The sequence below is a fragment of the Salvelinus alpinus genome, chromosome 19 (genome assembly GCF_045679555.1).
Source record: "Salvelinus alpinus chromosome 19, SLU_Salpinus.1, whole genome shotgun sequence".
NCBI lineage: Eukaryota > Metazoa > Chordata > Actinopteri > Salmoniformes > Salmonidae > Salvelinus > Salvelinus alpinus.
Window position 1 is genome coordinate 34,802,578 of NC_092104.1, and position 14,332 is coordinate 34,816,909.

A 14,332-nucleotide genomic window follows, 5' to 3' on the forward strand; every position below is an offset into this window, starting at 1 on the left:
AAGGTAGGCCTTGAAATACATCCACAGGTACACCTCCAATTGACTCAAATTATGTCAATTAGCCTATCAGAAGCTTTTAAAGCCATGACATAATTTTCTGGAATTTTCCAAGCTGTTTGAAGGCACAGCCAACTAAGTGTATGTAAACTTCTGACCCACTGGAATTGTGATACAGTGAATTATAAGTGAAATAATCTGTCTGTAAACAATTGTTGGAAAAATTACTTGTGTCATGCACAAAGTAGATGTCCTAACCGACTTGCCAAAACTATAGTTTGTTAACAAGAAATTTGTGGAGTGGTTGAAAAATGAGTTTTAATGACTCCAACCTAAGTGTATGTAAACTTCCGACTTCAACTGTATGTAATTCACAAGTGATAAGCTTATTGTCACCCATCAGACTATTCTTGATTTAATCTTGTCTTTACATATACTAAATAATATATGTGTGAAATTCGTTTTGATTTAGAATGGACCATTACCATGCACCTGTCTCGAAAACAGGGGCACGGAAAAAAGACATATCATCTCTGCACTTAAATAGCGAATGGAGGACACTTTTCCTGTGGTTCATTTTCATGCCAGCCAGGTAGGCTATACTCTTGTTGTAAAGACAAGCAATGTGCTTAATATTAGGAAAGTTGATAAGTAAATATAGTAGGCCTAGCCTATAGAAAACTGATGGCATCCTCCTCTTTTTAATAGAGGCCATCCCTCTGTTTTCTCACGCAATTTCATAGCCTATAGAAATGTAGTGCAACATGAGCTCATGGGCTCTCATGAAGTGTTTGATTAGATTTTCGATTATATTTGCATTGATGTCAGAGTGATTAGAGGGACAATAGAGTGCTGAGTACCAGGCAGTTAGCAAGTTTGGTAGGCTACTAATGACCATCAGCAGCATCAGAGCTTATACAGTCACTGCAACAGCTCTACCCGATACCCCTTAAAAGCAGAGAACTTTAAGTGTTTATTCCATGTTGCGTTCTGGGAGAAATCATGCACTTGCCCCACTATCAATGACAAAGACTTTGGCATTGATGGCTACAATGTTTTTGGGTCAGATTGCAAATCTAAGGGTGGTGGTGTTGCTGTATACATAAAATACATGTTTTTGGCGACCATTCTGGCTTACCAAACCCAAGCAATTTGAACATCTGTCTTTAAAAAAAAATCTTTGCACATCCTTGATTCTTTTTGGCTCCTGTTGTTATAAACTCCCATCTGCTATTGCTGGCTCTCTGGATTGTATTTTTGAATTACAAGTCAGAATTTTGAACAAATTTAATTTCAAATTACTTTACCTGTTGTCCGCCAATTACGCCCCGATGTCGGAGGTAATCTGATACAAAATATCCACAGGGAAGTGTTATCAACCCGACCTTCAGTACGCTGGTCTGCATATCGTTTGTATTTAGTATTTTTTATTTTCAATACTGATGCAATTCGCACGTGACAAACACTTTTACAATGTGGCCGAGCCTAACCAAACACTTCCAGCTGATTGCGAGGAAACGTGCTTCGGTCGACTACATTCGGTTACAGTTTACATATTGCGCATCACGTGCAATGCGTCAACAGATAAAAAATACAACAGACAGAACTTACTGGCGCTGCAAAATGTCGGGTAAACAACACTTTCCTGTGGATACATTATCTCCACCTCCTACCGCCAAAAGTACCAACATGTACAACCGGTAAAGTAAGTGTAAATATAATTTTATTCAACATTCTGCCTTGTAGAGACTATTACATATTTTTTACAGTGACTTGTTTCTGACTGATATTCATGGTATTTGGTATTTTATTAAGATTGCCATTAGCTGTTGCAAAATCAGTGGGTCCACACAAAACATGAAACATAATACAGAATGACATAATACAGAACAACATTAGACAAGAACAGCTCAAGGACAGAACAACATAAATTTTTTAAAAGGCACACATAGCCTACATATCAATGCATAAACACAAACTATCTAGGTCAAATAGGGGAGAGGCGTTGTGTTGTGAGGTATTGCTTTATCTGTTTTTTGAAACCAGGTTTGCTGTTTATTTGAGCAATATGAGATGGAAGGAAGTTCCATGCAATAAAGGCTCTATATAATACTGTACATTTTCTTAAATTTGTTCTGGATTTGGGGAAAAGACCACAATGTCTTTTGTGGCATGTCTGGTGGGATAAGTGTGTGTGTCAGAGCTGTGGTGTAACATGATAACAGTCTGATGTTTAAGCATGGGTGTCCTGAACCTACACTGGTTGACATCCAACTCTGATCAACTCAAGTATCTGCGTAACAATGTAACAAGGTTGAATGTAAAGTGTCCTCTAAAATCCTCTTTGATTGATCATATTTTAACCAACACTCCACATCGTTTTAATGATTCTGGTGTTTTTACAAATTGTATAAGTGATCACTGGGCAGTTGCCTTTGTAAGGGATGGTAAAATTCCTAAACTACCTCCACGTATCATGAAAATGAACTGGAAGAAGTTTGATACTCAGGGTTTTCAACATAGCCTGGAATAGAGTTGAATTCAGCCCTGATGAATTAGCCTTTTCTTACTTCCATAAAGCATTCCAGGATATATACAACAAGCATGCCCCTTTCAAACGATACAGAATTAAGGGCAGAGATAACCCTTGGTTCTCAGATGAACTATCTGAAATCATAAGGAAACGGAATGCTATTTGGGCTAAAGCAAGATGGTCTGATTCAGCTGATGATTGGATGGTTTTTAAATGCCTTCGGAATTAGGGTGGGTATGACAAAAACTGAAAGCAGACCTCTACCTCAAATCTACTGCTGATAATATGAATAATCCTTCCAAATTTTGGCAAGTAGTGAAAGGTTTAGAATGCAAAAAATATATTCAGCTCACTTAACAACTGCTGGTTGACCTCTATTCTGAACTCTTTTAAATCAAAATGTTCTTGATGCAGGTAGATTATTTGATAGGGTTAAAGGTAAACATGAGTACCCTGTGTAATTACCTAACACTCCCAAGCACTCCTTCTCGGCCTTCTCTTGTCTGAGGTGCGTAGAGCCCTGAAAGCAATTCATGTCAAAAAATCCCCTGGCCCTGATGATCTACAACAATAAACTGCAGACATCATTGCGCCCCCTTTTGGATTTTATGTCCATATTGCCCAGCTCTATTATATATGTTTAACCTTATTTCAGATAGGTCCTTTTAATCAATACACCATGGACGTCTAATGATGGTGGTAGGAGTGCTGCAAAGGCCTCCTGTGTTCTTTGAGTGTGTGTTGACTAGAAGGAGGGTCTCTGCTCTGCTCTGTCTGCTCCTGGACAGTTCATCATCCCAGCAGCCCTAAATCGTGATGCATAGCTTGCCTCCTTTCTTCCTCTCCATCGCCTTCCCCTTCCCAAAACCTTCATTGTGACTGTGTTTTTCACGCTTAATTTGGGAATCACAGCCAGAAAACACCAGTGCATTTCACTCTCTCTCTCCCCTTACTCTCTCATTCACTAATCTCACGTTAGTATTGTTTTGTGGTGGCTTTTGATCACTGGAAATCTGGAAAACACTGCTTAATTTCTCTGCTTGATGAGGAAGTCCCTTACCAACCACATTCCCCCGTGCACCTCTCTCCTGTGGAACGGAGCCCCAGGTGTGTAGATAAATAAGCCCCTATGTTATTTTAGTGCAAAGACAATGAGGATACCGATAGTGGATGCAATACTTTCCACAGACAAGTATTGCATCATCAAATATTCTTATTTACAAATTGTGTGGTTTCTGTTTTTGTCTTAGTGTTGCAATTTTTTTTATCTATCTCTGCCTGCCAGCAAGAGTGAATATGCACAGACATGCCCTTGGGTGTCTGCCCTTGGGTGCCCTTGGGTGTCTGTTAAGTATTTGTTACTTCCTTTTGAAACTCTAAGCTGGTGCCTTACGGCAGTTTTTAATGCGTACCTTACTGAGCAGTATAGGTGATTCATTCCAGATTGTAGTGTTATATCTATACGTTACAACACAGCAAATATACATGTTAGAGGCCTTTAATCCCTCTTAGATATATAATTTGCTTAGTAACTGTTTGACATGTCTCCATTATTCCCTTTCTCTCATTTCTGTTTGGGAGTAAGTGCCAGGGAAGCACAATAGTCTCTGTCTGGCTCTGACAATAGCCATTATAAATGGGACTGCAGGAGGAAAGGAGAGAATACTAAAGTCTAGATAAAGAGAGAAAGACGGGAACATGGGGGGTATACTCTTCTCAACAAACTATTTTTCTTCATGTGTCATATGAAAGCCCATTTATTTTCTCTTTGTATACGTCAAAAGAGACATGGGGACCTTCCAAACTCCATCTGCAACTTTTCAGCAGGTATTGGCTTCTATTGTAGTGCAACACTTGGGCCAATTGTTGTCATATTTTTTTATTTTATCAGCTAACAGCATTCAAATTATTTATTATTGTGGATGCTGGGCACAGTATGAATTATGCGACAGAGCAATCTAAGCATTTTATTTGAGTATTTTATATGTTCTGGCTTGATATTGTGCATTTGGAGAGGTCCTAGAACCTTTAAGAACTTTATGAAAAATTAATGAGAAAAATAATGGTCATTTTATTCTCCAGGGGCGTGTGCTGGGACATGGTCGGCTTGGTTTAAAGACTGAAGGAGAGGGGGTGACATCACTCTTTATCCCCTTTACTTTTGGAAGAAGAGGGAGGAAGTAGGTGAGAGGTTGAGGGGTATGGAGGAGGGGGTTTTATTTGGTGAAGTGAATTCCATGTGCAGATGGAGAGGAAGTGGAACGGTGGGCAAACTCATATTTTGGAGGGACGTAAGATATTTTAGAAGACAGGAGGGTGTGAAAATGAAATGTTTTAGTAGATGTAAGTTGGTTTCACATTTCTTTGGGTTAACGTATTGTGGCCAGGATTTTTTCTCTCACACTGGTTTGGTTGTGAGCAATTACAGACTGGCAGGGAAACATGAGGGTGGACCTACGGGCCACCACACTGTCCCTCCCCCTCACCCCATCTCGCCACCAAACTCTGTTACTGTATGCATCTATTCTCTCGCTCACTCTCTCTCTCTCTCTTTTCTCCTCTCTCTAGCTCCATTTCTGTCAGTGGACACAGCATGACAGAGTAACCTCAATAGTGCCTCTTTCTGTTTAGCCAATCATGATTACATCTGAGTCCCTCTCCCCTATACACCCCAGCCATTCATTCTCTCCTCAGTCCCCCTGTCTGTCTGCTGAGCCTGAGAGCCAGTGTGCTTCAGCTGGGCTTTTTTTAAATATCAAAACGGGATGTTGTAGTATTTAGTTTTGTTGTAGTATTTAGTGGCCAAGTTTGTTTGTTGTAATTTTGTTGTATTCATTATGTATTGTATAGGATTTCAGTCACATTAATTCTTATTTGTACCATAAAGATTGACCTCTCTCAGCCCCTCTTGTCCCAGAAACTGACATGTTGAATGCTATTGTATAGGGGAGTTTAGCTACTCTTTCCTGCATACAGCAGATGCTTTATGTTCTGTTTCTAAAGTAGAATAGCACCTATGTGGACATCTTTTTACAAGTTTGTTGAGAATTCCTGGATGTAATTTCTTCCCCTTCACGGATCCCCCCGGTACTGCTGCTCATTCCGTTCACCAGCTCCGGAGGTCTACGTCACCGGCCTTCTAGGCGTCACTGAACTGGATTCATTACTACCAACCCCGGACTGTCTTGTCTCATTACGCACATCTGGTTCCCATTCTCCCTGATTAGTATGTTATATATGTACCCTCTGTTACAATGTCCGTTGGTCCTGGAGTACCTGTAACTGTTGTATCGGCTTCCATGCTACGTGTATTTGTACACTTGTTTTACGGGTCTCGTCCCGTGTATTATTTGGAGGTTTACTACACGTCGCTCTATTGTTTGGGTGGAGAAAAAAAAACTATTACGTATTCCTGCGCCTGTCTCCAATCATTAGACAACGTGACAGAATAACCAACCAAATAAATGGAGACAGCAGGGAAGACCGAGCTATCGACCATCGTAGAGACAGTCCAGCATCACGAAGACTGTCTCTCCAGAGACGTGCTGGCAACCATCCTGTGCTTGGAGGGGAATGTGCAGTCCCTCCAGTCTCTAGCACCGGTTCTGGCACCAGCCCCCACACCACGACCTGACTCTGTCCCATCTGAGCCGGGCTGCAAAATACCCCTGTCCCTCCCGGGGCGCTTTGACGGCATGCCAGCGAGATGCAAGGGATTCTTTCTGCAATGCGACCTGTACCTCGCTCGCTACGCCGAGGCTGTCTCTGGGAGAGACAGGGTTGCCACCGTCATCTCAGCACTGACCGGACGGGCCCCGGATGGGGGGGGGGGGGGGCACTGTCTGGGAAATGGGTGGATCCGAGGTCGAGTCCTACGAGCGCTTCACCCTCCTCTTCCACTCTGTGTTTGATCATCCTGTGGAGGGCCAAGAGGGGGTTGAGCGCCTACTCCGACTAAGCTAGGGATCTAGGACCCCTCGGAGGTCACCCTGGAGTTCTGGACCATCGCGGTCTCCACCGGATGGAACGAGTCGGCTCTGGTCACCGTGTTCCGCCGCAGACTGCGGGAGGAGGTATAGATGGAGTTAGCCTGCCGTGATGACAACCTGTCACTCGACCAGCTCATCAGCATGGCGATTCATTTGGACAACCTCCTGTGGTCCTGACAAAGACCTGCACAGAATCCGGAGCCCATGGCTACACCTGCTCCGTGGCCAGAGCTGATGGAGGTGGACTCTGCACGTTTGTCCGAGGCAGAGCGTAGGACGAGGAGGAATCTGGGCCTCTGCTCCTATTGTGGGGAAAGGGGTTTCCCATTTCTCCTAGACCTGCCTTCTATCCATAAATAGGCGAGGAGGTGACAAGCCAGGGAATTCTCCTGCTCCAACCCAGGTAGGATGCAAGATCTCCCCACCTTTTCTGTCAACTCAACCAGTGTGTTTTCCCATTACATTCCCTGAATACCCTAGCCCCTCACTTCCGTTAGCTCTGATTGATTCCGGAGCTGCCAGGAATCTTTTAGATAGCGCACTGGCCACTGCATTTGGTTCCCCTACAGTCACCTATTCCCGTTCGAGCCCTGGATAATCATCCAATAGAGACAGGGCTCGTACATCACTGTTCCCGTTTATCTGCTGACCCATGACACTCATTTAGAACAGATCACCTTTTTGATTATATACACGCCACGCACCCAGTTGTTTTAGGTCTCCCTTGGTTGAGTTGGTATAACTGTTATTTCCTGGTCTGAGAGGAGACTGCTGGGTTGGTCGCAGGAGTGTCAGGGGAGGTGTCTCGTGGTGTCTGTCAACACCACTACGGTGGAAAGTCCGGACCACGCCCCTCAAGTGGAGTTACCAGAGGAATACCAGGATCTGCACCGGTGTTTCTCTAAGACCCAGGCTACACGCCTGCCTCCTCATCGCCCCTGGGACTGTGCCATTGACCTGCTGTCTGACGCAGCCCTCCTGAGAGGACATGTCTATCCCCTCTCCTATGCGGAGACCGAGGCCATGGAGACCTATGTACAGGAGAGCCTCCAGCATGGTTTTACCCACCCCTCTATGTCACCAGCCTCCTCAAGCTTCTTTTTTGTTAAAAAGAAAGATGCGGGACTACGCCCCTGCATTGATTATCGAACTCTGAATAAAGCCACGGTAAAGTTCAGCTATCCTTTACCCATCATCCCAACCATCATCAAACAAATGCACGGGGTACAGTACTGCATGAAACTGGACTTGAGGAGCGCCTACAATCTGGTGCGCATTCGTGCAGGCAACGAATGGAAAACTGCCTTTTCCACGACCACGGGCCATTACGAGTATCTCGTAATGCCCTTTGGCCCGCCTAATGCTCCTTCAGTCTTCCAGGCCTTTATTAACGAAGTGTTTTGGGACATGCTGGGAAAGGGCGTAGTGGTTTATATAGATTACATTTTGGTCTATTCTGCTGACCACGTCCAGCATCTCTCGCTAGTCAGGTCTGTGCTGGGGAGACTGTTGGAGCATAATCTTTATGTTAAACAAGATAAGTATTTGTTTTTCCAGCGGTCCGTGTCCTTTTTGGGCTACCTCATATCCACAGAGGGAGTGGAGATGGAGGAGCAACGCGTCAGCGAAGTCAGGTCATGGCCCATCCCCAACAATGTGAAAGCAGTCCAGCGATTCCTGGGGTTCGCCAACTATTTCCGGAGGTTCATCCAGGGCTTCAGCACGGTGGTCGCGCCTCTTACCTCCCTGCTGAGAGTTCGGTCACCAGTGGCTTCGTTGGACGGCGGAGGCAGAGAGGGCGTTCGAGACACTGAAGGCACGCCTCACCACTGCTCCCGTGCTGGCACATCCCAACCCCTCACTTCCCTTCATCATCAAGGTGGATGCCTCTGAAGTAGGAGTCGGGGCAGTGCTGTCCCAGTGCACCGGAACCCCTCCCTGCGCCTTCTACTCCAAGCAGCTGAGCCCCGCCCAGAGGAACTACGACGTCGTGGACCGGCAACTCTTGGCGGTCAAGAAGGCTCTGAAGGCGTGGAGGCACTGGCTGGAGAGGTCCAAACACCCTTTCCTGGTGTGGACGGACCACCACTACAACCTGGAGTACATCAGGGCAGCGAAGAGGCTAAACCCGAGACAGGCCGTTTAAAGTCCTGAGGAGGGTTAATGAGGTAACGTACTGTTTGAAACTCCCAGCTGATTACCGCATTAACCCAACTTTTCATGTCTCTCAGGCCAGTGGTGCCTGGTCCCCTCGCTGAGGCTGGACCCAGTGACACCCCGCCTCCTCCTCTGGACATCGAGGGAGGTCCGGCGTACTCGCCCCGTGAAGTCCTGGACTCGAGGCATCGGGCGGGGTGTCTCCAGTACCTCATCGACTGGGAAGGGTATGGCCCAGAGGAGCGATGCTGTGTTCCTGCAGTGGACATCCTGGACGCTTCGCTGACCAGGGATTTTCACCGTCGCACCGCGCCTCTGTGGTCGAGGCCGGCGCGCCGGGGGGGGGGGGGGGGGGGGGGGGGAGGGCTGGGGTACTGCCACGGATCCCCCCGGTACTGTTGCTCATTTCATTCACCAGCTCCGGAGGTCTACGCCACCGGTCTTCTAGTCGTCACGGAACTGGATTCATCACCACCAACCCCGGACTGTCTTGTCTCATTACCCACACCTGGTTCCCATTCCCGCTGATTAGTATGTTATATATGTGCCCTCTGTTACAATGTCCGTTGGTCCTGTGAGTACCTGCGCTGTTGTATCGGCTTCCATGCTACGTGTATTTGTACACTTGTTTTACGGGTCTCGTCCCGTGTATTATTTGGAGGTTTACACATCGCTCTTTTGTTTGGGTGGAGAAATTAAACACCCTATTACGTCTTCCTGCTCCGGTCTCCAATCATTAGACAATGTGACACCCTTTCAGTGTTACACTCATTACATTTCTCTCATTCATTCAGGCAAATACACTCATTCTTTCTCTCTCATTTGTCTTTCTCTCTTTTTCTCTCACAGCTATGCATTTTCAGGAGTGGTTACAGTCCCTTCACTCCAGTGGGGGGGTTCGGGGACCTGTGAGGGAGGACTTCTGGAGCCTTCTCCCCTCTCTCCCTTCGTCATCCTCTTTCTCCCTCTCCTCCCTCTCTCGGTCCCCCTCCTCTCTGCTGGGTATAGGGGCTCTGGCCTCCCTCACTGCATACTGGCTGGTGACCCGCCGTCGGCCCATGCAGCCCCCCTGTGATCTCAATGCCCAGTCTATCGCTGTACAGGTGAGAGCATTATGTTCTGTAAGCTTTAAGTAGCAGCTGAGTGAGATTAGTACGGGTTATATTTATTCAGAACAGTCAAGTGCTCGTTTGTGTTATGGATAGTAGTTGTATTCATCATAGTGTTTTGGATTTCAGTTATAACTAATTAACATTGATTACATCCCAAGCCCTGTTTATACCTGGTTCTAACATGTGTCCTTTGTCCACATTCTGATTGTGCCAACATTTTTAAACAGGTGTAGATGATTAAGACGCATTGATCGGATTGTGATCAAATCTTCCTGACCACCCTCGGAGGTAGTCCTACACCATTGTGTCTGGATACCTTGCAAGTGTAGACGGATCTGGACAGTGAAATCATTTAAATCATCTTTATCCCGCCCTCTAAAATCATTGACAAGTGACGCCATTGACTTATGGCATCAATATGTGTTAAAATATTATTTAGAAAGCATATTGTCAATTAATTTGCATACAGGGAGGGACCAGGATACGCGGTCACATTGCGGACACAGTGGATGGATAAGAGACACATTTTACTGCCATGTGTAGGTCCCACGGCTACAATGTGGGCACAATCAGAATATAAATAAGATCAGGACAAAGGACACGTTAGCCCTCGGTATAAACAAGGCTAAAGAGCTGAATAGGGAGAGTTTTTATGCAGTCTGTGTTGCAGGGAGAGCCCAATTGGAGGCGTTCAGCTTTGCTCAAGGACGATGCCCTGTTGGAGTTCTACTATGATGACACCAGGACAGCCTATGACATGTTCCAGAGAGGACTGAGGGTGGCAGGTGAGCTAGCCGGACACAGTGGACTAACAGGCTCGTTAGGAGCAGACATGGACTATTTACCAGACATGCCAGAGTGTACCTGATGAGACTGTGTTGATGCACAGGGGACGGCCCATGCCTTGGCTTCAGGAAACCTGGGGAGCCTTACCAGTGGATCTCCTACACTGAGGTCTGTGGATCTTTGGTCATTATTACTATTTACAAGGAGAATACAAGCATACAAATATGCTCAAGCTCTATTCAAGGATTGTATTATTGTTTCTGTCTGATTGTTCTCTGTTTTAGGTGGCTGAACAGGCACAGGTGCTGGGCTCTGGGCTTTTGGGCAAAGGCTGCCAACCAAACCCTGAGCAGTTTGTTGGAATATTTGCCCAGAACAGACCAGAGGTGCAAAAGGCTACACATTCCTTCCCTATTATTTTTATGTAGTGAAATGCCATGATGTTTAATGCTAAGGCTTCCCTGTCTGTTAGAGCACTGTCCTTGTAGAGACTCCAGCAATGTAGTGACCAAGCATCAGTTAGGAAGGAGTCTGGGATCTGTCGTTCTAATAGTGTTGCTCTGTCTCCCTCTGTTGGTGGCAGTGGATAATTTCAGAGCTGGCCTGCTACACTTTCTCTATGGCAGTGGTGCCCCTGTATGACACACTTGGAGAGGAGGCCATGGTGCATATCCTCAACCTGGGTAAGGCTGGAATACTCTGCTACAAAAGACTGATGTATGGGGAAATGTATATATAAATCAGTACACTCCCATACCACTGGCCTATAACTATTCATGTTGATTGTCGCTGTTTCCTCCTAGCGGAGATCTCACTGGTGATCTGTGACAAGGAGGAGAAGGCAGAGTCCCTTCTGGGGAATAAGGAGAAAGGTGCAACACCCACTCTCTCCTGTCTGGTGCTCTTTAATGACTGCAGTGATGCCATAGTGGAGAGGGGCAAGAACTGTGGAGTGGAGATCCTAGAACTCACACAGCTCATGGTGAGAAGAGGGTAGCTGCAGACAATGTAAAGATGATGAATTGCTAGAATAGATGCCGGCTTCTTTAGTTGTGACATTGGATCAACATGACAAACACAAGAGAGAAGTCCCTTTCCATGGGGTTAGATTAGAAGACATCTTGATTACCACAGACTATCACAGTGTGACATGACCCTGCATATTGCAGGTACTTGGACGACAGAACCTCAAAGATCCTATGGTGAGTTTTCCTCTGAATGTTGATAAGGTCTCTTTGACAGTTTTTGTTGCTTCACTGCTGTTTTTGATCCTGTTGTCATTCATCTGTCTTTTTGTTGCAGCCACCGAAACCCCAGGACCTAGCAGTCGTGTGCTTCACCAGTGGAACCACAGGTACCATTTGTTTTTATAGATCTCTGTGTGAGTCCTCATGTAGCCTACCCCCACTACTCTGCATGTTAATCATATACTAAAGCATTTACCCACGCTACTAGAGATGTGCCCATGGGGGCCCACTGACAACCTCTCATTATGTTATGAGATGAATTCTTGTGCTGCACAGAGCCGTGCAGTAATGCCCTCCTCCAAACTAAACTGTGTTCTGTTTATTTGGCCAGGAAAGCCGAAGGGAGCCATGATCACCCACGGCAACATCGCCTCCAACTCCTCCTCTGTTATTAAGATCCTGGAGGTCTGTTCTGGCTCCCTCTGTCTGAAATTCAGAAGGAGTTTCATGGCTAGCTCCATTTTCTCTCTATTTCTCTCACTACATCTCTCGTTCCATCTCAATCTGTTCCTGTGATAAATGGGATGTTTAATAGAAATAGTTGACCCATTATTTTCCTTCTAAAAGATACACTCCACATCTAATTGCTGTTGTAAAATCTAGATTGCATATTCAATTGGTATGCCACCTCTATTATCCACTGTGTAACCGTTTTATTTATCAATTCTTTCTCTCCATTTCACAGGGGTCATTTTTTATTCGGCAAGAAGACGTGTCAATCTCTTACTTGCCTCTTGCCCACATGTTTGAGAGGATGATTCAGGTAGCTCACCCTCTTTTGATTACAATAATAAATGTATGTGTCTGTCTTGGACTCAGGGCATGTCAGACAGTTCTTTAAATGCTCCTACGTCTGTCTCAGGTGTCCATGTTCTGTCATGGGGCCAGGGTAGGATTCTACCAGGGGGATATCTCCCTGCTCATGGACGATATTAAGACTCTGAAACCCACTTTCTTCCCAGTGGTGCCTCGCCTACTCAACCGCATCTACGACAAGGTCAGTCCAAATCCTATGATACCAAACATACTATATAAAAATTAAAAAAGTATTTTATTTTCTATGCTCTCTTGTGTGTGAATGCGTGTCTGTGTGTAGATCTTAGGCTCTGTGACGTCCCCATTGCGCCGGGCAGTGCTGCACTATGCAGTGAGAAGGAAGCAGGCTGAGCTCAGCAGTGGGGTTGTACGTAACAACAGTCTGTGGGACAGGCTGGTATTCAACAGGATTCAGGTCAGTCACTGAACACACTGAACGTGGCCCAACATCTCCCCTTTTAGAAAACTCGACTTGTTAGACGTAATGGGATTCTATTTGTTTTCCATGCGTTTCAGGATCATTTAGGAGGTAATCTGAGGTTCATCCTGACTGCCTCAGCCCCCATCTCCCCCACCGTGCTCTCCTTCCTCAGGGCCACCCTCGGCTGTCTGGTGAGAATGCCTGCCTGGAGCTCAGACTAAGTGTGTGTGTTTGTGTTTATTTCTGATGGGAGTGTGGGTATGTGAGGTTTGATGATGTGGAATGTTCCTGCTGCTCTATGCAGATCTTCGAGGGTTACGGGCAGACTGAATGCACAGCAGGCTGCACCTTCTCCATGCCAGGAGACTGGAGTGCAGGTAAGGGGTTGACTCTCTGACAATGGGGAAACTATCCAAGTATATCTGGAGACGACTAGTCCGTGATAGCCATGTCTGCGTGTTGGTTATACTCTGAAACTCTGTGTGTCTCAGGCCATGTTGGCGCTCCCCTGCCCTGTGCAATGGTGAAGTTGGTTGACATCCCTGATATGAACTATTATGCCAAGAATGGAGAAGGAGAGGTGAGGTGGTTAAAAAACATAATGGTATTACGGTGCTATTCTACAACATAGTGAGTCAGAGATAGTTACCCAGAAAAAGTTTATCCCCCTGGCTGTTGAGTATCGTATGTTATATTAAAACCCATTTAGTCACAATAGTGAGATTTTTGGGGGGGTAATTTACAGGCTCTAGAGAAGTTAAAATTGTATTTAACAACAAATAAGTCATATTATGCATTATAAAGGTGTGTAGTATGATTCAGAGAAGTTTCGGATGATTTCTCAAAATGGTCACAAGACCACAAGCATCTAGAAGGCGTACTTTTACAGATGAATTTGACACCAGAATTATGTATTCAACAGTTTGAAAAAACAAATTGGTGAAATGTTTTAATATGGTCTTTGTAAATGTAATGTTTAAAGGGTTGAGTTTACATTTATGCCTTCATTTTCAATAGAGTGAATCCATGATGCTCATGGCATATGAAAATATCTTAGCCCAGTGGGAAAATACAGTGGCTCTAACTTTATATACAGGGCATTCGCAAATGCAATTTTTCCACATTGTTACGTTACAGCCTTCTAAATGTAAAAAATAAATAAAATGAATCCCCCTTATCAATCTACACACAATACCCCATAATGACAAAGCAAAAAAGGGTTTTCTACATTGTAGAATAATAGTGAAGACATCAAAACTATGAAATAACACATA

At 45.2% G+C, this 14,332-nt stretch overlaps 1 protein-coding gene across 4 annotated transcripts in view; it reads left to right on the forward strand.

Moving 5' to 3' along the window:
* Window positions 1-14,332, forward strand: part of acsl2 (acyl-CoA synthetase long chain family member 2) — a 28,317-nt gene that overhangs the window by 8,980 nt on the left and 5,005 nt on the right. The window contains exons 2-17 of one of the 4 annotated variants that reach the window (XM_071353179.1): window positions 4,613-4,714; window positions 9,526-9,779; window positions 10,447-10,573; window positions 10,678-10,742; window positions 10,859-10,960; window positions 11,158-11,257; window positions 11,378-11,556; window positions 11,744-11,776; window positions 11,877-11,928; window positions 12,153-12,226; window positions 12,507-12,584; window positions 12,684-12,818; window positions 12,918-13,052; window positions 13,154-13,249; window positions 13,363-13,435; window positions 13,550-13,638. In XM_071353179.1, the coding sequence (XP_071209280.1) occupies window positions 9,528-9,779; window positions 10,447-10,573; window positions 10,678-10,742; window positions 10,859-10,960; window positions 11,158-11,257; window positions 11,378-11,556; window positions 11,744-11,776; window positions 11,877-11,928; window positions 12,153-12,226; window positions 12,507-12,584; window positions 12,684-12,818; window positions 12,918-13,052; window positions 13,154-13,249; window positions 13,363-13,435; window positions 13,550-13,638 (1,590 nt within the window). In that variant the 5' untranslated portion in view covers window positions 4,613-4,714; window positions 9,526-9,527. Of the gene's footprint in view, window positions 1-1,590; window positions 1,703-4,612; window positions 4,715-9,525; window positions 9,780-10,446; window positions 10,574-10,677; window positions 10,743-10,858; window positions 10,961-11,157; window positions 11,258-11,377; window positions 11,557-11,743; window positions 11,777-11,876; window positions 11,929-12,152; window positions 12,227-12,506; window positions 12,585-12,683; window positions 12,819-12,917; window positions 13,053-13,153; window positions 13,250-13,362; window positions 13,436-13,549; window positions 13,639-14,332 lie in introns of those variants that run through there. The other 3 variants (XM_071353180.1, XM_071353178.1, XM_071353181.1) reach the window with 3 other exon arrangements.